The 27,187-nt window shown below is 69.7% G+C and overlaps 1 protein-coding gene and 1 long non-coding RNA gene across 7 annotated transcripts in view; one reads left to right on the forward strand and one right to left on the reverse strand.

Annotated features, from left to right (window-relative positions):
* The first annotated feature begins 562 nt into the window (after window positions 1–562).
* On the forward strand, window positions 563–7,241 carry LOC149128243 (uncharacterized). The gene is made up of 3 exons (XR_016212205.1): window positions 563–2,400; window positions 6,553–6,746; window positions 6,993–7,241. It is a non-coding gene; the product is annotated as an uncharacterized LOC149128243 (long non-coding RNA).
* An 11,167-nt stretch (window positions 7,242–18,408) lies between these two features.
* The window catches only part of TPCN2 (two pore segment channel 2), a 29,994-nt gene continuing 21,215 nt past the window's right edge, over window positions 18,409–27,187 (reverse strand). For 3 of the 6 annotated variants that reach the window (XM_070063787.2, XM_070063784.2, XM_089307365.1), the window contains 10 exons: window positions 26,402–26,530; window positions 25,967–26,016; window positions 24,633–24,732; window positions 22,301–22,372; window positions 20,500–20,576; window positions 20,305–20,386; window positions 20,129–20,211; window positions 19,705–19,786; window positions 19,504–19,598; window positions 18,409–18,816 (listed from right to left, as the gene is read on the reverse strand). In XM_070063787.2, the coding sequence (XP_069919888.2) occupies window positions 18,738–18,816; window positions 19,504–19,598; window positions 19,705–19,786; window positions 20,129–20,211; window positions 20,305–20,386; window positions 20,500–20,576; window positions 22,301–22,372; window positions 24,633–24,732; window positions 25,967–26,016; window positions 26,402–26,530 (849 nt within the window). In that variant the 3' untranslated portion in view covers window positions 18,409–18,737. Of the gene's footprint in view, window positions 18,817–19,503; window positions 19,599–19,704; window positions 19,787–20,128; window positions 20,212–20,304; window positions 20,387–20,499; window positions 20,577–22,300; window positions 22,373–24,627; window positions 24,733–25,892; window positions 26,017–26,387; window positions 26,531–27,187 lie in introns of those variants that run through there. The other 3 variants (XR_016216028.1, XM_089307356.1, XR_016216030.1) reach the window with 3 other exon arrangements.

A 27,187-nucleotide genomic window follows, 5' to 3' on the forward strand; every position in this document is an offset into this window, starting at 1 on the left:
GGGGTGGGTGGGGGTCAGGTGGTGGATGGATGTGTGGGTGCAGGGGTGGGTGGGGGTCAGGTGGTGGATGGATGTGCGGGTGCAGGGGTGGATGGGGGTCAGCTGGGTGGATGGGTGGGCAGGTGGGTGCAGGGGTGGGTGGGGGTCAGGTGGTGGATGGATGTGCGGGTGCAGGGGTGGGTGGGGGTCAGGTGGTGGATGGATGTGCGGGTGCAGGGGTGGATGGGGGTCAGCTGGGTGGATGGGTGGGCAGGTGGGTGCAGGGGTGGGTGGGGGTCAGCTGGGTGGATGGATTGCGGGTGCAGGGGTGGATGGGGGTCAGCTGGGTGGATGGGTGGGCAGGTGGGTGCAGGGGTGGGTGGGGGTCAGCTGGGTGGATGGATTGCGGGTGCAGGGGTGGGTGGGGGTCAGGTGGTGGATGGATGTGCGGGTGCAGGGGTGGATGGGGGTCAGGCGGGTGGATGGATTGCGGGTGCAGGGGTGGGTGGGAGTCAGCTGGGTGGGTGCATGGGTGGGTGAGCGGGTACGTGGGTGTGCAGGTGGGTGGGTGGGCTCAGTGGCCCTAGGCCAGGTGCCTACACCTGCATCCAGGCTGGGGGCTCTGCCAGCTCCCTGAAGTCCTGCTTTGTGGGTTTGAGTCCCAGTTCTGCTCACCGCACGACCTTGTACAAGTGGCCCCTCCCTCCCTGAAATACCAGCAGGGCGGCTGCGGCGGCGGCTGTGGCAGGGCCCGAGCGGGGACGCCAGTCTGGGCAGCACTGGTGGCCATGCTAGCCCCCGGGCCCCAGGCCCCAACGCCAGGCTCCCTGAATCTCCCTTGTGCCCTGGTCCCCGAGGTGCCCCCGAGCGCCCTCCCCGAGGCTCAAGGCCAGTTCTTCTGGCCCGGCTGCAGGACGTGGGAGCTGCTGGCCGGCTCCCTGGGGACGGCTGGGCCCTCTGGGCTTCCCCAGGAGAAACGGAAACGCGCGCTTCTGTGAGAAACCCCGGGAGTGGGTGGCGGTGGCCAGGCCCTAACCTGGAAGCTGTGAGGGACTGGAAGACAGGTCCCCACAGACGCGACCGAGGAGCAACCTGGAGGACCCTGCCTGGACAGACGGGGGAAGGGGACACGCACGGGGCGGCACCTGCAGTGCCCGCATCCCATATGGGCGCCAGTTCAAGTCCCGGCTGCTCCACTTCCGATCCAGCTCTCTGCTGTGGCCTGGGAAAGCAGTGGAGGATGGCCCAAGTCCTTGGGTCTCTGCACCCACATGGGAGACCCAGAGGAAGCTCCTGGCTCCTGGCTTCAGATCGGCACAGCTCCATTTGGCAAGTGAACCAGTGGATGGAAGACCTCTCTCTCTGCCTCTCTGTAACTCTGCCTTTCAAATAAATAAATAAATCTTTAAGAGAGAGAGGGAGAGACGCACAAGGGGGCAGCCGCAAGAAGACAGAGGCAGAGATGCAGGCTGTGCGGCCACGGCCGTGGGACCTGGAGCCACAGAGGCCGGAAGGGGCAGGAGGCGCCCGCCCCAACCTTGGAGAGGGCGCGGCCCCGCCCACACCTGGGTCAGGGGTTTCTCTGCTCCCCAGAGCTGTGAGAGAAAGCATCCCTGCTGCTGAGACCACCAGGAGAGGGGCCCTGTGTGACAGCAGCCCCGGGGGCCCACACACTCCAGGATGTCACTCAGACCTCACCCCCACCTGGGTGGTGTCACACCCACCTGGACGACGTCACAGGCCTCACCCCCACCTGGATGGTGTCACACCCACCTGGATGACGTCACAGGCCTCACACCCACCTGGATGATGTCACAGAGATCACACCCACCTGGATGATGTTACAGAGCTCACACCCACCTGGGTGACGTCACAGACCTCATACCCCACCTGGATGACGTCACACCCCACCTGGATGATGTCACAGACTCACAACCCACCTGGATGACGTCACACCCCCACCTGGATGATGTCACAGACTCACAATCCACCTGGACGACGTCACAGGCCTCACCCCCACCTGGATGGTGTCACACCCACCTGGATGACGTCACAGGCCTCACACCCACCTGGGTGATGTCACAGACCTCACACCCACCTGGATGATGTCACAGACCTCACACCCACCTGGATGACGTCACAGAGATCACACCCACCTGGATGATGTCACACCCTCACCTGGATGACGTCACAGAACTCACACCCCCCACCTGGATGACGTCACAGGCTTCGCACCCACCTGGATGATGTCACACCCCCACCTGGATGATGTCACAGAGCTCACACCCACCTGGATGATGTCACACCCCACCTGGATGACGTCACAGACCTCACACCCCCGCCTGGATGACGTCACAGGCTTCACACACTGCCCTGTGATGTCACAAAATCCAGAGCGTTCATGGGAAACGGAATGAGAAGGTAAGTTTATTGGCGGGCGTAAAGGACTCGAAGTGCACGGCGTCTCTCCCAAACCGCTGCAGGCCCTCGGCTCCGCCGGCTCCTCTCGTGCTCAGGAGGGACCCACACCCAGCAGTGGTGCCTGGCCCTGTGCGTGGGCACCGGGGGAAGGTGCCCGGAGAGGCCCCGCCTGGCGCCCCAGGCTGCGGTGCGAGGGGAGGCTGCGCGGGGCAGGGTGGGGGCTGTCCAGAGCCGTACGCGCTCCCCCTCTCCTGCACCGAGGGGCTCAGGGGCTCCACGCTGGGCCGCCCGGGAGGCCGCAGGTGCATGGGCACGGAGGCCCAGGCGAGGGGCGGGGCCCAAAGGTGCCCCTCGGGCCGCACCCGCCTGCTCTCCTGGTGAAAGGCCGCCCTCCCTCCCCTGGCACCGCCATCCGCTGCAAACGCCCGGCTGGAGTGGGTGCCAGCAGCTCTCGGGGCCGTCACGTGCCCGGGCCGTGGGCAGCCGGAGGGCCAAGGGCTGCCCTCCCCACCCGACGCACCCTTGGTTCCTAGGAATGCGTGCGTGTGCTTCCGAGTCCTTGAAGGGGAAAAAGCTGAGATCGGCGGAATTCTTCCAGGGACCCCGGCTGCTGGCCCCTGCCAGGGCCCTGGGAAGGCCGGCTTCTGCAGGGACCCCCGCCCCTGCCCCCGCCCGGCGCCCTCCAGGCCTGCCCTCGCCGGGGGAAGATTCCACCCTGACCCCCGGGAAGCCAGCTCCATCTCCTAACCGTGGCCCCGCCAGCCTCTGTTGTCTGATCTGAGAATGGGGACAGCCCACAGGCTCCTGCGAGGGTACACGGGGCGGGGTGGGGGGAGCAGCCGGGGTCTTCTCAGAGCGCTCCCGTTCCAGGGGGTCGGTCACGCTGACGCCAGGGTCATGCGTGGGCGGGGCGAGATGGCAAACACACGCCCACTCCACCAGCCACGCGAGGCCCCCGGCCGAGCCCTGGTCCTGTCGCTGGCCGCTCCGAGCTTCAGTCTCTGCCAGCCGGAGCCGGCCCCACCGCCTCCCAATGTCAGCTGGAGGGGACCTCGGTGACGGCGCAGCAGGGTACTGAGAATCAGCCCTGCCCCGGGCCCCGGCACGGAGCGGCCCTGCAGGCTAAGCCTCCATTGCTGGCATGTTCTGTCCTCACCAAATGCCAGTGCCCACAGGGCCGTCTCGGCACCGGGACCCCTGGCTGGAGACCACATTTCCCGTTAGGGAGGCTTCCGTGAGGGGGCTGTGGCCGCCCCAAGAGCTGGCGGCCGGTGTAAAGGCACAGAGTGGCCCTGGCGCAGGGCTCCCCGTGACCCTCAGGACTGGCCCAGGAAGGCCCCACAGCATGGAGGCAGCCCCAGGGCCCAGCCTGGCCCCGCGTGCCCGTGGGCTTGAAGCTGGGCATGGCCTGGCGCCTGCTGCGAGGTCCCACAGAGGCCTGGGCTCTTCGCCAGAGACAGACGGGGACATCCAAGCTCCCTCCCGGAGCCCTGGGTCCCTGTCTCCAGGGCCATCCTAAAACAGAGCGGGGAGGGGGACCCCACTCTCCATGCCCCCCGCAGCAGCCACGGCCATTCCCTGAGCCCAGAGGTGCGGGCCGGGGGAGGCGGGCTAGCCGCTGGAGGCCACCCAGAGGCCTGGGCCGGGCTGTCCGGCTCCCTCGCCCGGGCCCTCTGCCGAGCTGTGCCAAAGCAGAGGGGGCCTGGGAGAGAGACGCAGACGCTGGAAAGGGCAGCGTGGTGAGCACGGGGCGGGCACGTGGGTGCCGGGATCGGGCGGGGGAGGGCACCCAGCACAGGTTTCCTGAGGAGGAAGCTTTGGGCTGGGCACGCCGACTCCCCCGGCCCACAGGACGAGGGCACAGCAGAGGGAGCGCACAGCGTCCAGGCGCGGGAGCTGGAGAGGTGCCGGATGTCCCCGAGCCGGCTGGGCACAGGTGCTTACACTGGGAGATGCGACTTCTGCCTGCGACGCCATCCAGAGGGGGCCTGGGAGCTCCCAGCTGGGGACCGGCAGTGAGAGTGGAGTTCCGGGAGGTGCCGCTCGTGAACGGGAGCAGCGGCGGGGTGGGGGAGACCACGGCTCCATCCCTGACGAGGCTGGGACTGGGGGCGGGACAGGGAGCACGCCACGGCACAGGAGCCACCGTTGCTTCCAGAAGCATGGTGGGACGCTGCAGAGGCCCAGACCGTGGCCGGGAGCGAGCCGGCTTCCCCAGCCCCCTGCAGCCCACCTGCCAGGCCTGTGTGCGCCAGGCGGGTTGGCACCGTCTCCAACCTGCTGCAGACGGAGGACCTGGAGACCATGGAGCCCAGCGACGGAGCAGGGGACGCCCAAGCCCCCGTTGCCCGGGCTCCTGCCGGGGGTGGGTGCCCGAGGGCATGGGAAGACCACTGGGGTGGGGAGGGGCCACACAGGAGACTCAGCGCCTTTGCCGGAGCCTGGGGAGCTGGGGGGGGGGGGGACAGCACGAGGGCCGCGCCGGCATCAGGGGAATTCGGCCCGCCCGCCATGGCCCAGTGGCTGGGCAGAATCGGCAGGCTGCACGGCTCTCTGCGGCCAGAATTTGGAGTGCAGCTGGCAGCCAGCAGTTAATGATTGACCGTGCCCCCCTCCAGCAGCCGAGAGCTAACCGGGCTCTGAAATGTGTCAGCTCCCCACCCCCAGAGCGCGGCCGCCCTGTGCCCGCCGTCCCAGGCGCTCCTGCGGCCCTGGCCCCTCGGACGCACACGCTCGCCCGCAGCGCACACCTGGGGAGGAATCCTGGGGTTCCCACGCAGAGCGGGTGTCGCCCCTCGAAGGCAGAGGGCAGCCAGGCCCCCCCCCAGGCCCACCCCCCGCCCCAAGGGCTTTCTGCCCCATTCCTGTGCTAATTCCACACCAGGCCCCGGCACACAGCTCAGGAATGTCCCACAGGTCTGGACACACTGTACTGGCAGGGGCCGGCCGCACGGGACCGCCGCAGGAGCACGGGGCGTGTGAGCCGGCCCCCTGCTCGCCCTCGCCGGCGCTGGCCTGTGGGCTCCGAGGCCTGTCCGACTTTTCGGGACCTGGAGGGTTCCCCCGATGCTGAGCCACTGCCAGGGGGCGTCTGGCAGCTACCCCTCCCCCACTCAGTGCCTGGGCCCCCAGCGCCCCCTTGCCCCCACGCGGTGTCCCTTCTCTGTTCCTGCCTCACTCTGTTCCCCGGCGGGCTCGCTCGTCCGGCCCGGCCGGGCTGAGTCAGCTCAGAGACGGCCACCCGGGCCCGGCCAGCGCCGCGGCTCTGTCCTGCTGCTCCTCCCCCTCCTCCCCGGCCATCACTGCTCAGACGCCGCGTGCGTGTCCGCACAGCACCCGGGGTGAATCTCCCGGGAGCAGGGAGCCGGTCCATCCCGGGCCTAGCACCCGGAAGAACGCCCGCCATAGACTGCAGCGAGGGAGGGGCTTGGATGGACGGATGGACAGACCCACAGACAGACAGACGGACGGACGGGTGGATGGACAGACATGGAGAGATGACAGGTGGATAGATCAACACAGATGGATAGATGAATGGCTCGATGGACGGCTGGACAGATGGATGGATAATTGGATGGACAGACAGACAGACGGGTCATGGATGGATGGATGGACAGAGGGACGGATGGACAGGTGGGCAGGCGCGTGGATGGAGACCCTGCGAGGAGCTACTGCTCTACAGAGGAGCCGGGTCCGAGACACTACAGGGCCCGGCAGATCCGGAGTCCTGTGGGCGGGGCTGCCCTGCCCGTCTGCATCGGCACACCTCAGCCTGCCCTGGACGGCAGCAGGGCGAGAGCTCGGGCACCCTCGCCAGGCCGCCACCTCCACGGCCGGCACCCGACCAAGGGGCTGCCCTGGGGTCCCTGGGCCCTGCGGACTCAGAGCATCCTGGCACAGCCCAGGGGCTCCTCTCCCCTGGACGGCCCGGCTCGCAGGCCACAGGCGTCCAGCATCAGGGCGGCCAATCCCGCCTCGCTCTGCTCTGACCACCTGAGCTCCCCACCCTGCCAGGCCCAGCAGGACCACGGGGCCGGCGTCTGTCGCCAGCCCAGCCCGAAGCCCCACGGTGCCCCCCACTGATGGGTCAGGTGCCTCCCTGGTCCTCCCCCCCACAAAGCCGCAGACCCTTGAGGCCCGTCTCCCTTGCAGCCAAGGCCCAGCCCCTGCACCCGGGGACACGCAGTGCGTGCGTGCGTGCGTGAGTGAGAAGACGCGGGTCGCTCCCCTAACAGCAGCAGCAAGGCTGAACGTCCCAGCGGAGCCGGCAGGTGCCGGCTGCGCTCCAGCCTGGGACACACCGTGAGGCAGACGCCGCCCCGGCCTCGAGAAGCGATTGCATGACAGTAAGCACTCGATGCACGCATCACCGTGGGGGGGCTGGGGTCTCCCCGGGGCAGGAGCGGGGGTGGGGCGGAGGTGGCCCAGGAGGCTCCCTTGTTCAGGGGCTGCGGTACCAGCGGAAGCTGGCAGCTTCAGACAACAGGAACTTGGGGCCGGCACTGTGGCGTGGTGGGTAAAGCCGCCACCTGCAGTGCGGGCATCCCTTATGGGCGCCAGTTCGAGTCCCAGCTGCTCCACTTCCGATCCAGCTCCCTGCTGTGGCCTGGGAAGACAGTGGAAGATGGCCCAAGTGCTTGGGCCCCTGCACCTGCGTGGGAGACCCGGGAGAAGCTCCTGGCTCCTGGCTTCGAATTGGCACAGCTCCAGCTGTTGTGGCCAATTGTGGAGGAACCATCGGATGGAAGTCTCTCTCTCTCTCTCTCTCTCTCTTCCTCTCCTTCTCTCTCTGTTTAACTGTGACTTTCAAATAAATAAATAAATCTTAAAAAAAAAAAAAACAGGAACTCATGCTCTGTCCCCCCTCCCCTGCCCAGCCTCAAGTCCAGAATCAGGGTGGGCGTGGAGCCAGGCTCTCCGAAGGCACCAGGGGAACCTGCCCGCACCTGCCAGCCCCTCTGCCTGTCCAGTCCTGGTCTGGTTCCCCCAGGACACTCGTCGTTGGTTGGGGTCCACACGGGCACAGTCAGCCCGAGACCTCTGACCACAGTCACTCTCACCACCCACAGCTTCAGGGAGTCAGGACAAGCGCCCGGGCCCCGGAGCTGAGCCGCGCCAGGAGCTGAGGCCCAGGGGCATCGGGGCTGCGGGCAGGGGCTCAGCCACGGGGTCCTGGGGGCCCGAGAGGCGGGGTAGTGGACAGCCAGGGCTGGGTTTCCCTGGTCGTGAGCTGATGGGCGGGCAGTGCAGGGGGCGGCCGCAGTCCCACGGGTATCTCAGAGCCCTCCCCCCGCCTGGGAGGGGCGGAGCCAAAGCGTCCTCGGAGGCTGGAATGGACGCTATTTGCCAAGGGCCACGTGCCGGGGCCACCAACGCTGCGCCCGCCGTCCGGCACCAGCAGGCAGGTAGGCCGCGGTGCCTTCTGCCGAGGCCTGGAGGGCGAGGTGACGGAGGAGCGGGCGCCCCAGCTCACGATGCAGCGTCGGGGCAGGGCCATGCCAGCCACACCTGCCGTGCGCCCTGGAGCTGGCCCGGTGCTCAGCGTCGCGCTGACGCCGAGCGCTGGGCCCCGCGGGGCATGCCGGGAGGGACCTGGGCACCTGCTGCCTCCCTGCCCCGCCGAGCTGCAGCCCCCACGCGCCCCTCCTGCTCCAGCGCACCCCAGTTCCCGAACACGCTGAAAAGCTGTTCCCCGGCTTTCTGGGACACCCACCGCCCGTGGACGGGGCAGGTCCGTCTCTACCGGGACAGCTGTCCATCTTCCCCACCCCACCCCCTTCTCCATCATCCTCTCTTAGGACCCTCCACGCCCCCAGCTGTGGCCACGGGCCGCCCGTGTGCCAGACGCCTCCACTGTCCCCGACCCTGACCTCTCGGCAGGCGAGGGCTGGGCCTTGGAGCCTGGGACACTGGCCTGTCCCCCGCTGGGGCCAGCACCAAGGCCAGGGGATGCTGAGGCTCCCTCGCCGGCCCCACCGCGGCCTGCAGGTGCAGAAGCCCCGCCCCACAGCGGCTCCCGGGGACGACACCCTGGCGCTGGCTGCCCCGTGGGTCTGGACAAACTGGAAATGCAAAGGAACCCCGGGCGGCTGGAGCTGGGCAAACTGGTCGTGCTCCGGAGAGCCGGGAGCGGGCGGGGCGGCCGGTTCACACGGCCACAGCCAAGGGCGGCCCAGCCCTGAAGCCGCCCGCAAACCCTGGGCCTCCTTCCATCCCTGGGGACATTAATCAAAGGCGGCCCGGTGCCGATGGGCCTGGCCGGCCTCCAGCTCACCTTCCCCCGCCAGCAGCCAGAGGACGGCAGATGTGGTCCCTGGCCAGGGATGGCGCATCGTCCACCGGCTGCGTAGGCCTCCCCCGAGCACACCCGCGGGCAGGTGCCCACCACCGACCAGGGCTGAAATGGGGGACACCCCCGTGGGACCCTCAGAGTCCTTCCCGGCTTGAGGAAGTCCCAGGTTGGCAGGGACTGGGGCCGCTCCCTCCCACCGCAGCAGGGCTGTGAGCGCCGTGGGGGGGCCTCCCAGGGCGGCCACGCAGGAATGTCAGGGCCCGGCTTGACTTCTCCACCTGCCATATGGCCTGGGGGCCGGGCCAGCACGCCGCCTCCAGGCCGGCTGTGAGCAGCCATTTGTCAAGGGTGTTAACCAACAGCCTCTCTGGAAGGCACCGCCCTCCATGGAGCCGCCTTGGGCCGGAGCCAGGCGAGATGTCAGGGGCACTTGGCAGAAGCGCCGGCCCCCACAGATCAAAGCCTCCGACCCGGGCCCCCCAGCTTGGCCACTCGCTGCCTCTGTGCCCGGTGAACGGGCAGAGAGACGGGCAGGGGGCCGGCCACAGGTACACCCCCGGCCGTGGAAGCCCACTCAGCACCAAGGACACGTGGAGCCAGAGGGCTTTCCGGGCCCTGCCAGCTGGCACAGCCCGGCCGGCGCGGGCACCAGGACTCCAGGAGCCCTGCTCGGCGCCTCCTGTGGGGCACAGCGGGTCCGGTGCCAGGGAGGGCACGCTGCCGACCGGCGGGCGGGGCCTCCACAGCCTGGCTACCGCGCCTGTCCACACAGCTTCTCACTGCTCAGGTGTGGCCAGGCAGGTGCCGGGGCGGTGCGGCAGCGGTGTGGGGGTGGGGCTCACAGCCAGCTCCGCACTAATGGCCCCGCGAGGACCCGCGCCGGCACCCGGGGGGAAAGCGCGAGGCCCCAAGTTCTGAGCACCCCCAAACTGCCAAGCCCCCGGGGCCCCCCACGGGCAGCACCTGCCAGCCCCGGGTGGACCTCCTGTTTGTCTCCTACCTGTCCTCACGAGCCGACCACGGGAGACTGTCCTGACCCCCTCCCTACAGAAGAGGCCACCAAGGAGCTGGCACAGCAGCGGGCGCCAGGCAGCGCCAGGACGGGGCCTCGGCTGCTTCCACACAAACCACCTCTGTGGCCTCCACTTGGAGGGAAATAACAGGCCCATTTCACAGACAGGGAGACCAAGGCCCCACAGGTTCAACATCTCACTCAAAAGCCAAACAGCCACAGAGCGGCCAGGCCAGGACGTCACGAGCCGGGGATCCCTGGAGCTGGGAACAGAGACAGGCAGGGGAGCGCGCCAGGGACGACACCCACAGCCACAGACCAAGCGGCTCGAGCCCAGGAGCGCGGGAGCAGTGGCAGAAGGTGGCCGTCCTCGGGCCCGCGCACCCGCCGGGGACACCCCTGCACCCTGCATTTCGGGGGAGGGGGCCCTGGGGCTCAGCACCCGCCGGCCGTGGGGACTCCTTGCTCCTGCCACGTTATCCATCTGCTCTGGGAAGAGGCACAATGGAGGCCACCACTGCCCTCCGAGGTGCAGCCCGTCCGTCCCCGGAGCTCCCGGGGCACCTCCTGCCCGCAGCCCCGAGCGCGGCTCCCCTCTCCCCTCCCAGCAGGGCGCCTGCCCGGGATCCCGGGGGTCCCTGCCTGGTGGGCAGGCAGCGCGCTGGCCTGGCAGGGGGGAGGCGAGAGCGCCCGGTCCCCAGAGCCCCCGGACGCATTCTTAGCATTGCAGACGCATGCCAGAGGCTTCTGGCCAGGCTCAGTGTGCGCCCGGGCACTCGGCCGGGCCTGGGAGCGCTCGTCCAGCCACCAGGAGCCCAGGGCTCGTCCACAGGGACCTGGGGGCACCGGCTACTTCCGGCATGAGCCACGCAGGCCTCCTCTCCAGCCGGGACCTGCTTCTCAGCCGCCGCTGGCCCCTGCCCTCCCTGCCGGCCTGTGAGGGCCTCCCCAGCTGCACGCCCACCCCTCCTGCCTCAAGCCTGGTCGAGCACCCGGCCTGCTTCCCTGCCCCGCCCTGTCCCGTCCCGTCCCCACAGCCACAGGGCCACCGCCGCCTGCAGACACCCTGGCAGTGCCACCCCCCACCCCCGGGGCTGACCCCAACCTTGGACAGTCCCTGACATAACCTTTAGTCCGTGACAAAGCAGCCAGCCCAGGCGTCAGGGGGCGGAGCTTCCGGAATGTTCCGAGCCTCTGCCTCCACCGTGAGAGAGGAGAGCTTGCAGGGCGCCACGGCAGCCACTGCCCCAGGTCCAGGGTCCTCCAGGCCGGCCTGGATGCTGGTGCCGTGCCCAGACCGTTCCCTGGCCGTTGTCCCGGGGCGGAGGGTGGACGCCTATCTTGTGCCCTTCTCCGCGGCGTCCCAGGGCTGGGGTGTGGGGAGGGAAGGGCTCCCGGGCCGCACTGGCTGCCAGCTGCGCCGGGTGCCGGGTGGGCACAGGCAAGGGTGCACGAGCTCACTCGGCCGCCGGCAGTCTCCCTGAGCACCTGCTATGTGCCAGGACCCGGGGACTCGGTCCTGTCCCTGCGAGAGGGGTCCAGCGACAGACACCCCTGACACACACCCCCGACCCAGGCGAGGGGGCGGGGCCTGGGGGTCGCACACCAACCTCAGCCACTGCCCTGCGTGTCTGGGCCTGTCTCACCCCGGTTCCAGGAAGACGAGGGCAAGGGGCTGTCCAGCGTGGCCTTGCCCCCAGATGTCCTCCCCCTGTCCCGGGGCCGCGGTCCCGTTGGCAACGTGCGGTCCCCTCGCAGGCCCTGGCCGCCTGCTGGAGCACACACCTGCCGCTGGGTACCTGCACAGCCCACCTGAGACCCAGGCTTCGAGGACCCGAGTCCTCACCAGGACTGGCCCCTCAGGCCACGGCAGGCGCAGGAGCCCCCAGGACCCCGGCTCGGACGAGGCAGAGCGAGCACCGTACCCACCCCCGGGCCCCACCTGGGGAGGCGGCCAGGCCCCCAGTTCCAGGAGGCTGCAGGAATTGAGCACATCAGTGGTGCCCACAGCCAGCCCTGGGGACACGCCACTGCCACCCCAGGTGTCCCCAGGGCTAGGAGACATAGTAGCTAGGGCGCCCCTGGCTGGGTCGTGGGAGGCTGCCTGGAGGAGGAGGCGTCTCAATGGAGCAGAGAGGGAAGGGAGTTCCACAGGGGCTGCGGACGCGGGGAGGGTCCCGGGGGGCCTCCTGTGCTGGAGCTCTGCTGCCCTCCGCTGGCCTCTCCAGGTACTGCGTGTGCCCCGCTTAGCGTCTCTGCAGGTGCTGGGCCTCAGGCCCTCACCTGTATGCAAATCACCTCTGTGCCCAGCCCACTGCCAGCGTGAAGAGCCACACTCTGGTCACCTGAGCTGGCTCCGCGGGCATCTCGGGGTCCCCAGGCTCGGCTGGGACTGGTCGCCCGCGACACTGCCTCCCAGGGACACGCCTGTCCCGGATATGCAGGTGCTCAGCCCTGTCTCAGGGGCTCCCCCAAAGGCTGGCGACCTGGACAGGCATGTGGCTCAGCAGACCACCAGGGAGGCAAGGCTGACTGCTGGGGGCGGCAGGGCTGCGCTCCCCTTGGGGCCTCTGGGGGGCCCTCCCCGCTCTGGGGGCCCCAAGGGGCACCGTGGACCTCCCCCCTCCCTCCTGCCAGCCGCCCTGAGTCAGGCCAGGTCCTGGGGTTGTCTTTCTGGGGGGAGGGTGTTGGTCACTGTCCAGCCACTACAGGGGGCTGGGGCTGGGGCTGGGGCAGGCCCACCCCTCCAGGCCAGCAGTGACAGCCCCCGGCCCCGGCACACATGCAGGCTCTCGGGCATCCATCCCAGGAACTCGAGCCTTGGCAGGTCCGTGGACAGCTGTCCCGTGGGCAGTGGCGGGAGTGCTAGGGGACGCGTAGGGAGGGCAGCGGGGGGTAGGGGGTCACTTTGCTTGGGGACAGCCGGGAAGTCCCTCTCCGGTCACAGGCAAGGGACTGCCCATGGCACCAGGGGCGGGCGAGAGGCCAGCCAGGAAACCAGGGAGGTCCACGGCGGGTTGAGCAGCCGCACCACAGCAGGCGGGGGGCCCGGGCACCATGCGGGGAGGGGAGGGGTGCTGGCGCGGCCTCGGCCCCACACACTGGCCCTCGACACACCAGGGTCTGAGCCGCCATTGTGTCCCTTGCGGCGCTGGGAACCTGACCATCCTGAGGGGTCGCGGGGACAGCAGAGACCCCCACAATCCCCCGCCTGTCCTCCCTGTCCTGTCTGCTCCCCTCTTGGGGCGGCTCCCTGCCGTGGGCGAGGAGGCAGAGTGGCAATGAGCGGGCGTCACCTGGAACAGGGGCTCTGCTGTCCCCACGCCCACTGCCCGCCCCTCCCCCTCACGTGCGTGGCAGACACGTTATAAACGCCCCCAGAAGCCCACGGAAGGCCGTGTACCTGGGTGGGCCCGGGGTGGGGAGAGCCCTCGCCCCTCCCACAGATGCGCCCGGAGCTCTCCCGTCAAGGCCACAGCAGCGACGCGGCGGCCTCCCCACCTGCACACAGGGGTGCCCGGCCAGCGCCCCCGCCCGCCCCAGCGCGTGCTCCCCGGCGGCCACCTGAGCGCTGACACACACGTGCAGGGAAAGCCGTGCTCTCGCAGCCACTGTGGCTGAGCCGCGGCCCGGAGGCCCACGGTGTGGGGTGGGGCACGGGCTCCCCCGGCCACGGGCCGGCCCTGGGTCTCCTTTTCCTGGAAGACGGGGACCACGCACCCGAGGACCGAGCCTCACGTCTGAAGCACGCATCTGGCACGGGGTGGCCTCGCCCGGCTCCCACCCCTCGGCCACCCGCTGTCCACGAGGACGGGCACCAGGAAGCTCGCGCGTGGCCAAGGCCCAGGTCTCAGACCCCGGGCAGTGGCTGCAGCGGGGGGGTCACAGCAGCCAGCCCGCCCTCTGCAGCGACACTCGGAGCCCGCGGGGACGGCTGACAACGCTGTGGCAAGCCGGGCACGTGGGCTCCGAGTCCTGGGCCCGTGTGCCAGCAGGATGCACACAGAGCTAGCTGGGGCCGGCCGGCGGGGCACAGCCACACCGCCCGCCTTGGTCTCACAGCCAGCGACTTCGGCCCCCTCACAGAAGCCTGAGACACAGGCAGCGAGCGCTGGGCACGCAGCCGCGTCCACGCCGCCTTCCGGGCGCTGCTTCTCCCGGCCCCCGGAAGCTGCCCCCCCCCCCCGCCAGGTGCCTGCCACACCTCGCCCCCCAGCCCGCTCCTCCCACCTCGAGACAGAGCAAACCGAGGCTCCGTGTGTGTCCCCTCGCTGCCTGTGGTCAGGGGCTGGGGCTCCCAAACCCAGCCCGGACGCTCCTGGCCAGCCTGGGGTCACGGTGGGACTTCAGCTTCCAGGCCGTGGTGCCTCGGGGTGAGGATGGAGCCCCACACCCGGCTGGCAGCCCCCGACAGACACCTGGGGAGCGAAGGCTCCGGCACCGGGCCCGAGGTCCCTACGTCCCGGCGACCACCCAGCGCCAGCAGCGCAGGTGAGAGGACGGAGCCCCAGGAGCTGAGGCCCCACCTCCACCCACGGCGGCCGAGGCCACGGGGGAACCCCCGATGCACCCCGAGAGGGCAGCACCTCCCCCCCACCGCTCGGCCCAGAGGGGCCACCAGGGGGGCTTTCTGGGACTGCCCCTCCCACCGAGCTGCTCTGAAGAGGGGGCGGGGGCTGCCGCGGGGGTCTCCAGCTAGAACGCAGGTTCTCGGGCCGCGCCCCAGGCCGTACATCGAGACCTGGGGGCCGGGCCCCGGGCAGCGCTGGTCAGAGAGGCGCCTGCCGAGACCCCCGCCCTGCCAGGGGCGGGCAGGCAGGTGTGGCCACCTGACGGCAGGTGTGGCTCCCAGCGCCCGCCAGGCTCCGGTCCAGTTACTCAGGAGAATGGCCGGGAGCCCCCAAAGGTGCCCGGGGGCGGGGCGCCGCCACCCGCGGTGCCCCTTGAACAGAAGGGGGCTGTTCCGAGCTTTTCACAGGAAACCGGATCCAGCCGCTCTGGGGACACAGCAGGTCCCGCTGTGCGGCGCAGGGACCACATGAAAGGCGCCAGGCCGCCCGCAGAGACCCTGCTCGGGGGCCCAGGGACTGACTGCACGCCGGTCCTGGAACCCGTCCAGCCTCAGGGACTGCGGCCATGGCTGCCCAGGGGCACGACCCCGCCACGGCCCCCGCCTGACCTCACCCCACCTTCGCTCACGGGGCCAGGCAACGCGCCCCTCACAGCCAAGCCCTCACCTCCAGCTCCCGCCCCGTGGAGCTGCCCACTGTGCCATCCTCCCCGACAAGCCCCCCCAGTGAAAAACCAGAGCGAAACCCCCGACCCCCCGACCCCTGACCTCTGACCCCCGAGAGCCTGCAGCCACATCCCCCCCCATCTTCCGTCTTTGTTGGATGTTGCCACATCACACAGAGAACACACGTGTGTCACAGAACACACACATTGCATAGAACACACACGTGTCACAGAACACATGCGTGTCGCACACAGGCCGGGGTGCTGGCCCCGTCTCTGCAGCCAGAGACCAGCGACAGCACCCCGCGAATGCCGAACTCGCAGTGCGGTGGCCTCACAGAGCCGGGGGCAGGACCCGGGGGCAGGACCCGGCGCCCAGCCCTGGCAGCTGCGGGCCTTCGGGGAGGAGCCAGCAGGCGGGAGCGCGCCCGTGTGCCCACCCTTGCACGCGTGTAGCCTACGTGAGCGAGCGGGCAGGCGTGGGGCAGCGCTGCAGGCCTGTGCTGGCTGGGCACTGATGGGCACCGAGCTACTGCCGGGGGCAGGGGGGGCACTGGGGTGCAGGCTGGGCCCCCGACAGGGACGCCCACACCCCACGCGGCGCCAGGTCCACTCCCAGCTGCTGCACCTCGGGTCCAGCGCCCCACTCACAGCCTGGGAACAGGCAGTGGGAGACCCAGGTGGGGCTCCGGGCTCCCGGCCTCAGCCTGGCCCAGCCCTGGCCGCGTGGCCACAGGGAGTGCGTCAGCAGAAGGGAGCTCCCCCACCGCGCCCCCCGCTCTCTGCCTTTCAAATACATAAATCTTTTTGAAAAAAGGAAGTTTACTTTGTGCATAAAACATTCTTGAAATCCACAGAGAAGGAGTCTTCAAAGGTTCACGGAAAACACACAGCCCGAGGAGCCACGCATGTGTCCTATGGAAAACACACATCGCAAAGAGCCACGCGTGGGTCCTACAGAAAACACACAGCGCGAGGAGCCACGCGTAGGTCCTACGGAAAACACACAGCGCGAGGAGCCACGCGTGGGTCCTACAGAAAACACACAGCGCGAGGAGCCACACGTGGGTCCTACGGAAAACACACATCGCAAAGAGCCACATGTGGGTCCTACAGAAAACACACAGCGCGAGGAGCCACGCGTGGGTCCTACGGAAAACACACAGCATGAGGACCCACAGAAAACACACAGCGCGAGGAGCCATGCGTGTGTCCTACAGAAAACACACAGCGCGAGGAGCCACGCGTGGGTCCTACGGAAAACACACATTACAAAGAGCCACGCGTGGGTCCTACGGAGAAAACACAGCGCGAGGAGCCACGCGTGGGTCCTATGAGCCTCTTCACCAGGTCCACACCTTGACTTCTGTTCTCCCAGGAGCTGCCAGCGGGGCCCCAAACCCAGGGTGCACACAGCCCAGCACAGCCTCGACACAGCGAGGAGACAGGAGCCCCGGGGTGTCTGCGGCGGCCGGCGGGGCAGGGAGGCCAGAGCCCGAGCCGGAGGCCGCCCACAGAATCACAGCTGGGCCTCACCAGGGAGGCCGACAGGCGCCCATGGCACTGAACCCACGCGCCATCACCCTGGCCCGGGTCCTGGACCTCCGATGGCCGCTCCAGCTGGTCCCAGCCCGGGGGCGGGGAGGGTGCTGGGCGGGGGTCCCTGCCTGCTGGAAACCAGCCCGGCCCCGGGCCCTGAGGGTGGAGGGGGCAGGGCGTCCAGGAGAGGCCATTTCACTGCCCTGGGCATTCCCCAAGGGGCGGTCAGGGAACAGCAGACATGCAAACAGACACACAGACACACGTGCACACACACCACACACGCACACAGATACACACACACACACACACACAGACACCACCCACACAGCGACCGCCACTCCAGACCCGCGCTCTCCCCTGTCCTGGGTGACTCCTCAGGGTCCCTCCCCCTAACCAGGCAGGAGCCGTGGGTGGGGCACCGGCACCTCCATGGGAGGAGGGGACACAGAACCCCCACCTCCAGGGAGGCCGCCCGGCCGACACTGGTGAGAATGGCACAGGCCAGGCCCTGGGCTGAGAGAAGCGGCAGTGGGGAGGGGCCATGAGCCAAGCCACCTGGGAGACCCTCCCGCTGGGGCCGAGAAGGCCTCCCAGGTGGCCGGGGGCGCTGGTGCCCACCTGGGTACCCCTGCTGGCCACTTGAACACACACCCCCACCTCCAGGCCCGGCAGCGGCCCAAGCTCCAATCCTCTGGTTTGTGGACCTCTGAGCTCCAGGCCCAGGCCCCGAGCCCCACCCCACCCATGGGCCCTGAGCGGGACCAACACAGCTGCCCTTTCCCCCCACCTCTGGGCCCGCCCCCCACACCACTCAACCAGAGGCCCCACCCACACGCCCCAGACACCAGGCCTGGCTTCCCTGTCCATGGACACCCAGGGTCCCTCCTGGGACCAGGACAACCACCCCCTCCTCCACCAGGGCCAGGGCCAGGGCCAGCCCGTGCTGGGTGACGCAGGGGCCGGCCAGGGGGGGCCTGGCAGAGCAGGGGAGGGACCAGCACGGCCGTTGCCAGCGCTGGAGCCACGGGCTCAGGTGGAAGCAGCGGGCACGCGCTAGCCACCAGCACCGCGCCGGGACAGCCTGAGGAGAGCACCCCCACTCCCCCACCCCCACCCAGCCGTCTGTGGCCGAGGGAAGGGACGCAGCCCTCCCACACGCACCCCCAGGAGGCTCCCCAGGGCACAGCTGCCCATCCAGTTCCCTAGCACAGAGGCAGGCCCCACGGCACAGCCAGACACAGCCCCGGCATCAGGCCAGGCTCCAGGCTCAGCCTCGGGCGCTGTGGACAGAGGTAAGTGGCCCGGGGCTGCCTCCGGGGTCCTCAGGAGAAAAGGGCCATGGACCCCAACCCGCCACTAGGTGGCGCCCAAGCCCTAGCAGGAAGGGGTGCACAGGGCAGCCAGGTGCTCTCGGGGGAGGGGGCCGGCTCAGGGGCCCCACACGGCCCCAGGAGAACCGCCCTGCGCTGGCCACGCACGACCCAGAGCGGGCGACTTCCTTCTCCAGTTAACTTTCCTGCAACAAAGCTGTGAGGACGGGAGGTCACCCCACACCAGGCTCAGCACCCCTCGGTGCCCACAGCAGACATCGCTAATCAAGCCCAGCACCGTCTTCCATGGGGATTCCAATCCTCATCGCAGAGCTCGGGAACTGGACAGGCCCTGGCAGTGAGAAACCCAGACGCCACCCCAAGCCGGGCTGGCCCTGTGACAGTACAACGCCCGCCATCCCAACTCCCCGCCCCAGCCCTCTGCCACACCCCTAGGACACACACTGGCTTCTCTCCACCCCCCCGGCAGACGGCCCAGGCCGACGCACCCTTTCAGTGAGTGGCCTCGTGCAGTGCACAACCCACGCACCCACACCAGCAGCCCTATCCGAGGGGCAGGGCGACAGTCACGTCGACAGGAAAACGACAGTCCATTCTTTGCGAGACTCAGTGGTGAAAACTATTGGCCTTCTGACCCACGCACGCCCCACCCACACCCGCACAAGCCGCACGGCAAACCGCAGCACCGTCTCCGGTGAAAACACCGGGCTCTGCGGGCCCCTGAGCGGGCCCTGCCCGCCCGTCCCCAAGGCCGCCAGCAGCAAAGGCACCAGAGGAGGCCCCGTGAGGTCCCGTCTCCTGGCTCGGGGTGGCAAGAGCTTCCCGAGGGAGCCGCGGGTCTCCAGCCGAGTGGCGGTCAAAGGCACAGCGTCCGTCCCGGCCCGCGTCGCCTTCCTGGCGCCTCCACCAGGAAGGCCTCCTGCCGTCACCTGCACAGTGGCAGGTGCGGGTGGTGGCGCAGCCACTCCAGCAGCTCCTCCTCCTTCGGCTCCTCCAACACGTCCCTGCAGCACGGGGGACAGGGGTCAGGGGTCACAGGGCATCGGGGGGTCAGGGGTCAAGGGTCACCAGGGCCCTGCAGCATCAGGGGTCAGGGGTCACCAGGGCCCTGTGGCATCGAGGGGTCAGGGGTCACCAGGGCCCTAGGGCATCAGGGGGTCAGGGGTCACCAAGGCCCTGTGGCATCGGGGGACAGGGGTCACCAGGGCCCTGTGGCATCGAGGGGACAGGGGTCACCAAGGCCCTAGGGCATCAGGGGGTCAGGGGTCACCAGGGCCCTGTGGCATCAGGGGGTCAGGGGTCACCAGGGTCCTGTGGCATCGGGGGGACAGGAGTCACAGGGCCCTAGGGCATCAGGGGTTCAGGGGGTCACCAGGGCCCTGCAGATCAGGGGAGGGTGGACGGGGGTCACAGGGCCGAGCGTGGACACAGAGTGCGGACGCAGGGACCCAGGTCCAGAGTGAAGCCGCACGGGGGAGGTACAGCCGGGCAGCCGGTCCACGGGGAACCGGGGCACAGCCGTCTCAGGGCGACGACCGCTTCCTGTCCCAGCACAGCACAGGGACGGCCCCGGAGGTGCCCTGGGGACCCCGGCTGACACCCCACAGGACAGCCTGGAGGCCCAGGGAGCCCGGCCGGGACGGACGGGGCGGGGCCGTCAGGGCGAGCTCTCGGCCTCCCCGGCCACGCACCTGAACATGAGTTCCACGGACGCCAGGCAGGCCGCCTCCTGGGTCCCAGCCAAGGGCTGCTGGTGGCTGCGGGGGTCCCAGAGGTGAAGGAAGTTCTGGCAGGGGCGGGGGGAGGAGTGAGTGCAGACCCTGGCCCACCGCGCCCGAGGGGTCCAGGCAGCCTCCCTGCCCATCGGCCAGGCTTGGAGCCCCTCCCAATACCTCCAGCAGCAGGGCCAGGAACAGGTTGACCCAGATGACCGACGACACCAGCCACCAGGACACAAAGTAGACCTCCGACCACCTGCCGCACACACGGAGCCCTGAGCTCGGCGGGCCGGCGTCCAGCCACACCCAGGGTCTGGGACAGCTGCAGGGGAGACGAGACTCCGCCCAGCAGGGCCTGTGCCCACTGAGCTGCTCCAGGGAGCCTGGCCAGCAAGGTGGGGCCGGGCTGGACCAGGTCTGAGGCCTTCAAGCTCTGAGCTGAACATGGACCCCTCCCCCAGCGCCCCCGCCCCCACCCCGGGGCTCCCCAGCAGCACAGGCTGGGGACCCAGAGTCAGGGCCACCACCCAGGCCTTCCTGGGAGCCGGGCGCGCGGTGCCAGCAAGGATGGGCCCGGCCCGGCCCGGCGGGGACTCACGGGCCCGCGTGGCGCCGGAACGCGTCCAGGAACACCTGCCAGTTGTTGACCACCATCAGGTCCCACAGCGTGATCAGCGCGGCCTGCGGAACACGGAACAAGGCCATGGTCGCCCCGGGAAGGGGGCGTGGGGGAGGGGCTAGTGGGCGGGGCCTGGGCAGAGGGCGGGGACTCACGGCAAAGTCATCGAAGTTGTTGGCCCAGTACTCCAGCTGCTCGAAGCTGCCACAGGGGGCTGAGCCGTTGCCAGGCGCCAGGCTGGGGGACACGGCACGTGTGGGCCCCACGGCCCGGGACCTGGCAGACAGCACCCAGCCTGGACCCGAGAGGGACCCCCTGCGCAGAGGCCGCCCGGCCGCAGACCCCCTCACCTGCTGTTTCCGGAAGGGGCGACGATGACGCCGCGGAACAAGCAGATCCCGACGATGGCGAACACGTAGTATGCCACCTGGGGAGGCAGGGCCGGGCTGGGCAGGCTGGGCCACCCGCCCCTCCACCCTCGGGCCCAACCCGCAGGGGCGCCCGGGAGGCCGGCCCCCTGTGCCCAGGGCAGGGGTGCTCAGCCGGCTGCTGCCCGCAGAGGGTGCTGCGGCTCCACCAGGACCGCCTGGCACACGAGGCAGGGTGCAGGAGACAGGCTGGGAGGTGCGGGAGGGAGGAGTGGGGAGGAAGCTGGGCGGTCACCCAGGACGGGCAACTGGCCAGGAGGAGGGACCTGGCCACATCACCCAGGGAGCCCTGCAGGCGCAGGGTAGCGGGGCGGCCAGAGGGTGAGCTGCCCGGGGTGGGGGGTGGCAGCGGGCAGTGCCCACGCATGGCACAGGCCAGGGCATGCAGTGGGGTCCCAATCCCAGGGAGGAAGTGCCAGACGGCCCTGGTGCCGCACCTGGCCAAAGGCCCCTGCTCTGCTGGAGCCCAGCCGCCAGGCAGAGCCGGGCAGCCCGGTGGGGGGGCTGTCCTTGGAAACGCGGCTGTGGGTCCCTGGAACCCCTCTAGGGAGAAGCACCACCTTCGCCCTCACCCTGGGGTGACAAGGCCCGGGGGTCCCGGGAGGCAAGACCCTGGGCCTCCAGCGTCTCCCAGGGGGTCTGTGGCCCAGAGCCCAGCAAACCCGAGGGGCTTGCGAGTCACCAGAGGACGCCTGGCACGGAGTGGGCCACCGGGCAGGGCCCCACAGACCCCAGGGACCTCCCGCTGGCCCCTGGCCCCGCCCTGGGCTCCCTTGGCCTCAGCAACCTGCACTGCCCTAGCCCGGCCTCTCCCCGCACAGCTCCCGCCAGCTCCGCCCCCGCCTGCCCAGGGGCTCTCCCCGCACGGTGCTCCCCTGCCCCCCGCCTGCCCAGGGGCTCTCCCCACACGGTGCTCCCCTGCCCCCCGCCTGCCCAGGGGCTCTCCCCGCACCGTGCTCCCCACCCCCACAGGCCTAGGGGCTCTCCCTGCACAGTGCTCCCCCACCCCCGCAGGCCTAGGGGCTCTCCCTGCACAGTGCTCCCCACCCCTGCCTGCCCAGAGGCTCTCCCCGCAGTGCTCTCCCGCCCCTGCCTACCCAGGTGTCTCCCCACACAGTGCTCCCCTGCCCCCCACCCAAGCCCAGGGGCTCTCCCCGCACAGTGCTCCCCACCCCCACAGGCCCAGGGGCTCTCCCCGCACAGTGCTCCCCACCCCCACAGGCCCAGGGGCTCTCCCCGCACAGTGCTCCCCACCCCCACAGGCCCAGGTGTCTCCCCGCACGGTGCTCCTCACCCCCACAGGCCCAGGGGCTCTCCCCGCAGTGCTTCCCCGCCCCCGCCGGCCCAGGTGTCTCCCCACACGGTGCTCCCCCACCCCCACAGGCCTAGGGGCTTTCCCCGCATAGTGCTCCCCGCCCCCGCCGGCCCAGGTGTCTCCCCGCCCCCGCCGGCCCAGGTGTCTCCCCACACGTGCTCCCCACCCCCCGCAGGCCCAGGGGCTCTCCCCGCAGTGCTCCCCACCCCCACAGGCCCAGGTGTCTCCCCGCACAGTACTCCCCCACCCCCACCCAGGGGCTCTCCCCACACGGTGCTCCCCACCCCCACAGGCCCAGGTGTCTCCCCACATGTGCTCCCCACCCCCACAGGCCCAGGTATCTCCCCTCAGTGCTCCCCACCCCCGCCGGCCCAGGTGTCTCCCCACACGTGCTCCCCGCCCCCTCACCAGCAGGATCCCGCCGAAGGCCCGCAGGTTCTGGATCAGGCCCAGGATGGTGCCGGCCACCACGGCCATCGACTGGGGGCGGGAAGGAAACAGCCCCTTACTCCTCCTGCCCCCAGGGACACCAGCCAGGGGAGTCGCCAGCCCCCACCCCTGCGCACAGCCCTGCACCCGCCCACACCTCCCCTCGCGGGCTGGAGCCCGGTCTCTGCCGCATCTCCCTCCCGAGCCACCGCGGGGGTGCCGGCTCCTCGGCTCAGGGGAACGCAGGCCTGGGGGGGCGGTTCTGCCGGGGGGGCAGCCTGAGGAGGGGCCTCAGACCCCAGCCGGGACCCAGCACACGGGCTGCACTTCCCCCATGGAGGGAGAGGCTCTCCAGGGGGCCCACGGGACCCGAGGTGCAGGGAGACAGGGCTGTCGCTCAGTGTCACAGGAGACACAGGGGAGTGGCAGGTGGGCGGGGCAGTGACAGGTGGGCAGGGGGAGGGACAGGTGGGCAGGGGGAGGGACAGGTGGGCAGGGGGAGTGACAGGTGATACGGGGGAGGGACAGGTGGGCAGGGGAGGGACAGGTGGGCAGGGGGAGTGACAGGTGGGCAGGGGAGGGACAGGTGAGCAGCGGAGTGACAGGTGGGCAGGGGGAGTGACAGGTGATACAGGGGGAGTGACAGGTGGGCAGGGGGAGTGACAGGTGAGCAGGGGCAGTGACAGGTGATACAGGGGGAGTGACAGGTGAGCAGGGGGAGTGACAGGTGATACAGGGGGAGTGACAGGTGAGCAGGGGGAGTGACAGGTGAGCAGGGGGAGTGGCAGGTGGGCGGGGGAGTGACAGGTGAGCAGGGGGAGTGACAGGTGGGCAGGGGGAGTGACAGGTGGGCAGAGGGAGTGACAGGTGGGCAGGGGGAGTGACAGGTGGGCAGGGGAGTGACAGGTGAGCAGGGGGAGTGACAGGTGATACAGGGGGAGTGACAGGTGAGCAGGGGGAGTGACAGGTGAGCAGGGGGAGGGACAGGTGAGCAGAGGGAGTGACAGGTGATACAGGGGGAGTGACAGGTGGGCAGGGGGAGGGACAGGTGAGCAGGGGGAGGGACAGGTGAGCAGAGGGAGTGACAGGTGATACAGGGGGAGTGACAGGTGGGCAGGGGGAGGGACAGGTGGGCAGGGGGAGGGACAGGTGGTCGGGGACTGACAGGTGGGCAGGGGGAGTGACAGGTGATACAAGGGGAGGGACAGGTGGGCAGGGGGAGGGACAGGTGAGCAGGGGCAGTGACAGGTGATACAGGGGGAGTGACAGGTGGGCAGGGGGAGTGACAGGTGATACAAGGGGAGGGACAGGTGGGCAGGGGGAGTGACAGGTGGGCAGGGGGAGGGACAAGTGAGCAGGAGAGTGACAGGTGGGCAGGGGGAGGGACAGGTGGTCGGGGAGTGACAGGTGGGCAGGGGGAGGGACAGGTGGGCAGGGGGAGGGACAGGTGGGTGGGGACGCATTAAGTGCTGTGGGCGTGTCCTACGAGCCTGTGCGTCTGTGGGTACACACGCATGTGTCTGCACACAGGAGCGCGCGATGAGGTCTCGCGTGAGCGCCTGTGAGTGCCTGTGTGATTTGTTCATATGTACACATCCGTGTGAGGGCAGCAAGTGCTGTGTATGGATGGTGACACGCGTGACTGTGTGTGACAATGTGTGCATCCCGTGCCTGTGTGAGCACGCTGTGTATGCACACGTGTGCAACCGTGTCACGTATGGCTGGGTGCCACAGGTGTGTGCGTGAGGCCGCGTACGACCGTGTGCAGGAGAACCACGTGTGGGGCACGTGTGTCTGACACGGGACCCCCGGCCGCGCTCACACGGGAAGTGTCCCGGGGCTGACCGCGACCCACGCCCCAGTGCAGGGAGGACCTTGGCCAGGGAAGCCCTGGACCCAGCGGCCGCCCCGATGACCTCGCTTCTCCTCTCCCGCGGGGAGCCCAGGAAAATGGAGACGGGCAGGGGCCCCAGGGCCAGGCAGGGCTGCGCCCACGCCCGACCGCGCCCCGTGTCACTGCTCAGAGCGAGGCGGACAGTCCGAGCCAGCCCCACACCGCAGCGGGGGTCGGTCCTGGGAACGAGCCCCGGCCAGCGGCAGCCCGGCCACAGCCCTCCCCAGAGCACTCCAGACCTGGCGCCTTCTGCCCACGGCGGCGCCAGGCCAGCGAGCACGCAGCCGCCCCGTGCGGGCCCTCGGGCCTGCACCGGCTACGGCCCGGCCGCCCCGCTCCCTCGCACCCCCCGGCTGCGTAGGCCCGGCGCAGGCGCGCCCCCACAGCCGGCCTCGGTGGCGGCGGCGGCGGCCACACCTTCGTGCTGGGGATGATACGCAGGAAGCGGAACACGATGAGCACGTTCACCAGCCGGGCCATGTCCCACAGCGACAGCAGCCCCCGCCTCTCCGGCTTCCTGGCGGGACAACAGCACACGGTGGGCAGGGGCCAGGAAGGGGCCAGGCGAGACAGGAGGGGACCCCGTGGCCACGGCAGGCAGCACAGCCTCACCGCGGAGAGGGGCTGGGAGACCCTCCAGGCACAAAGGATGCTGGGACGTCCCCTACCCAGGACCTGGCCCTGGACCCTGACCCCAGCCCTGGCCGCATCCCCCGCCTGACCTCTGACCCAGCACCAGCCCGGGGTGCTGACCCCACCCCCTGCCCTGAGACCCAGTCCTCCGTCCTCTGACCTGGCCCCGCCCCCAGGCGTGCCCGTCCAGCACCTGGCACAATCGCAGCTGTGCTGTCCGCCCCCTTTGTTCAACCTTTCACCCACTGCCCCCCAGAACGGCACACCCCACTCCCCAAGGCTGTGGCCAAAGCTGCCACAGTGCAGGCCCCACCGACGCAGGGCTGTCACTGCGCAGAGGCCGCTTGCCCCCGGGCCTGGCACAGCCACCAAGGGCCGCCTGCCCCCTACCTGGTGCCCCAGCCCTGCCTGAGCCCCCAAAGCCCTGGGGGCTTCCCGGGAGGCGACTCTGCAGCCCACCTCCACATCTCAGGGGCTCCACCAGGAGAGGCGGGAGCAGCACAGGCTCACCGGGGCACCAGGCACACTGGGCACCAGGCACACCGGGTACACTGGGCACCAGGCTCACTGGGCACCAGGCACACTGGGTACACTGGGCACCAGGCACACAGGGCACCAGGCACACTGGGCACCAGGCTCACCGGGGCACCAGGCACACAGGGCACCAGGCACACTGGGCACCAGGCTCACCAGGCACACTGGGCACCAGGCTCACTGGGCACCAGGCTCACTGGGCACCAGGCACACTGGGTACACTGGGCACCAGGCACACAGGGCACCAGGCACACTGGGCACCAGGCTCACCGGGGCACCAGGCACACTGGGCACCAGGCTCACCAGGCACACTGGGCACCAGGCTCACTGGGCACCAGGCACACTGGGTACACTGGGCACCAGGCACACAGGGCACCAGGCACACTGGGCACCAGGCTCACCGGGGCACCAGGCACACAGGGCACCAGGCTCACCGGGGCACCAGGCTCACCAGGCACACTGGGCACCAGGCACACTAGGCTCACGTCAGCCCTTCTCCCGGGACAGCACCTGCCACCCAGAGGAGATCCAGCCGAGTGGGGGGGCCCGGCCGGCCGCGGCGCCCGACGCCCCCGGTCACGCACCAGCCTGGGTGTGGGAATCCGTATGCAGCCACGGTCAAGATCTCCAACACCTGGGTCACAGAAGGGGCGGAGGCAGTGAGGCCACGCCCCCAGAGCCCAGGGCCCGCCCTGCCTTCCCTGGGGAGGCCTGCAGGCCTCAGGCGGCCACGGCGATGGGGGGTGGACAGAGGCCTTCTCGGCTCCCCGTCACGCTCCCAGGGCCCAGGGCTCAGTGGCCCTGATGCCCCGCCCCCGTGTGCCCTGCCCCCGCGGCATCTGGAAGGAAGTGCAGCAGTGCTCCCCAGAACACCCCGGCCCCCGCTCTGCCCGCACCAAGTGGCACTGACCGGGGGGACTGCGGGCCGGGGTCCTCCCCCACGCCCGGCCTCCTGCAGCCCCCCGCCCAGGGACAAGCACAGGGCAGCACGCGGGCTCCCAGCACCTCTCGGGGTTTACCAGCAGGACCCCGGTGAGCAGGCCGTCACACACGTTGCTGGCGTAGGACAGGTACCCGCGCGGGCCCAGGGCGAACACCTTGAGCAGCGTCTCCAGGACGTAGTAGAGGATGAAGACGCAGTTGAGGACCTGAGAGGGGCGGGGCGGGGCGGGGCGGCGTCAGGCGCTGGCCACACCCAGGCCGGGTCTCAGCAGCTGCCAGGGGGCCCTCCTCCCCCTCCCCCACTCCCCGTCCCCTCCTCTCCCTCTCCCTCCTCTCCTCCTCTGCCTCCCTGTCCCTCCCTTCCTCCCCTCCCCACCCATCCTCCCCTCTCTCTTCCTGGACCCCTGTCCCTCAAACCACTCCCTCCCCTCTCCCCCCCTCCTCCCCTCCCCCTCCTCCTCTCCCTTCTGTCCCCTCCCTTCCTTCCCCCTCTCTCCCCCTCGCCCCTCCCCTCCTTCCTTGTCACCTCCCTCTCCTCCTCTACCTCCTCCCCCTCTCCTCCTCCTCATCCCTTCTCTTCCCGGACCCCTGTCCCTCAAACCACCCCCTCCCACTTCTTGCCACACACTCCCCCCTCCCCAGGAAGCCCACTATTTTAAGCATAAAATTGGAAGAGTGTCAAACATCAGGGCACAAAAGCTATTTCTGCACGTTTGATGTTATGATAAATTCCAGGGGCCGGCGCTGTGGCGCAGCAGGTTAACACCCTGGCCTGAAGCACCGGCATCCCATATGGGCGCTGGTTCGAGACCCGGCTGCTCCACTTCCGATCCAGCTCCCTGCTGTGGCCTGGGAAGGCAGTG

The sequence above is a fragment of the Oryctolagus cuniculus genome, chromosome 1 (assembly GCF_051225735.1).
Source record: "Oryctolagus cuniculus isolate XC-2025 breed Fujian yellow rabbit chromosome 1, ASM5122573v1, whole genome shotgun sequence".
Classification (NCBI taxonomy): domain Eukaryota; kingdom Metazoa; phylum Chordata; class Mammalia; order Lagomorpha; family Leporidae; genus Oryctolagus; species Oryctolagus cuniculus.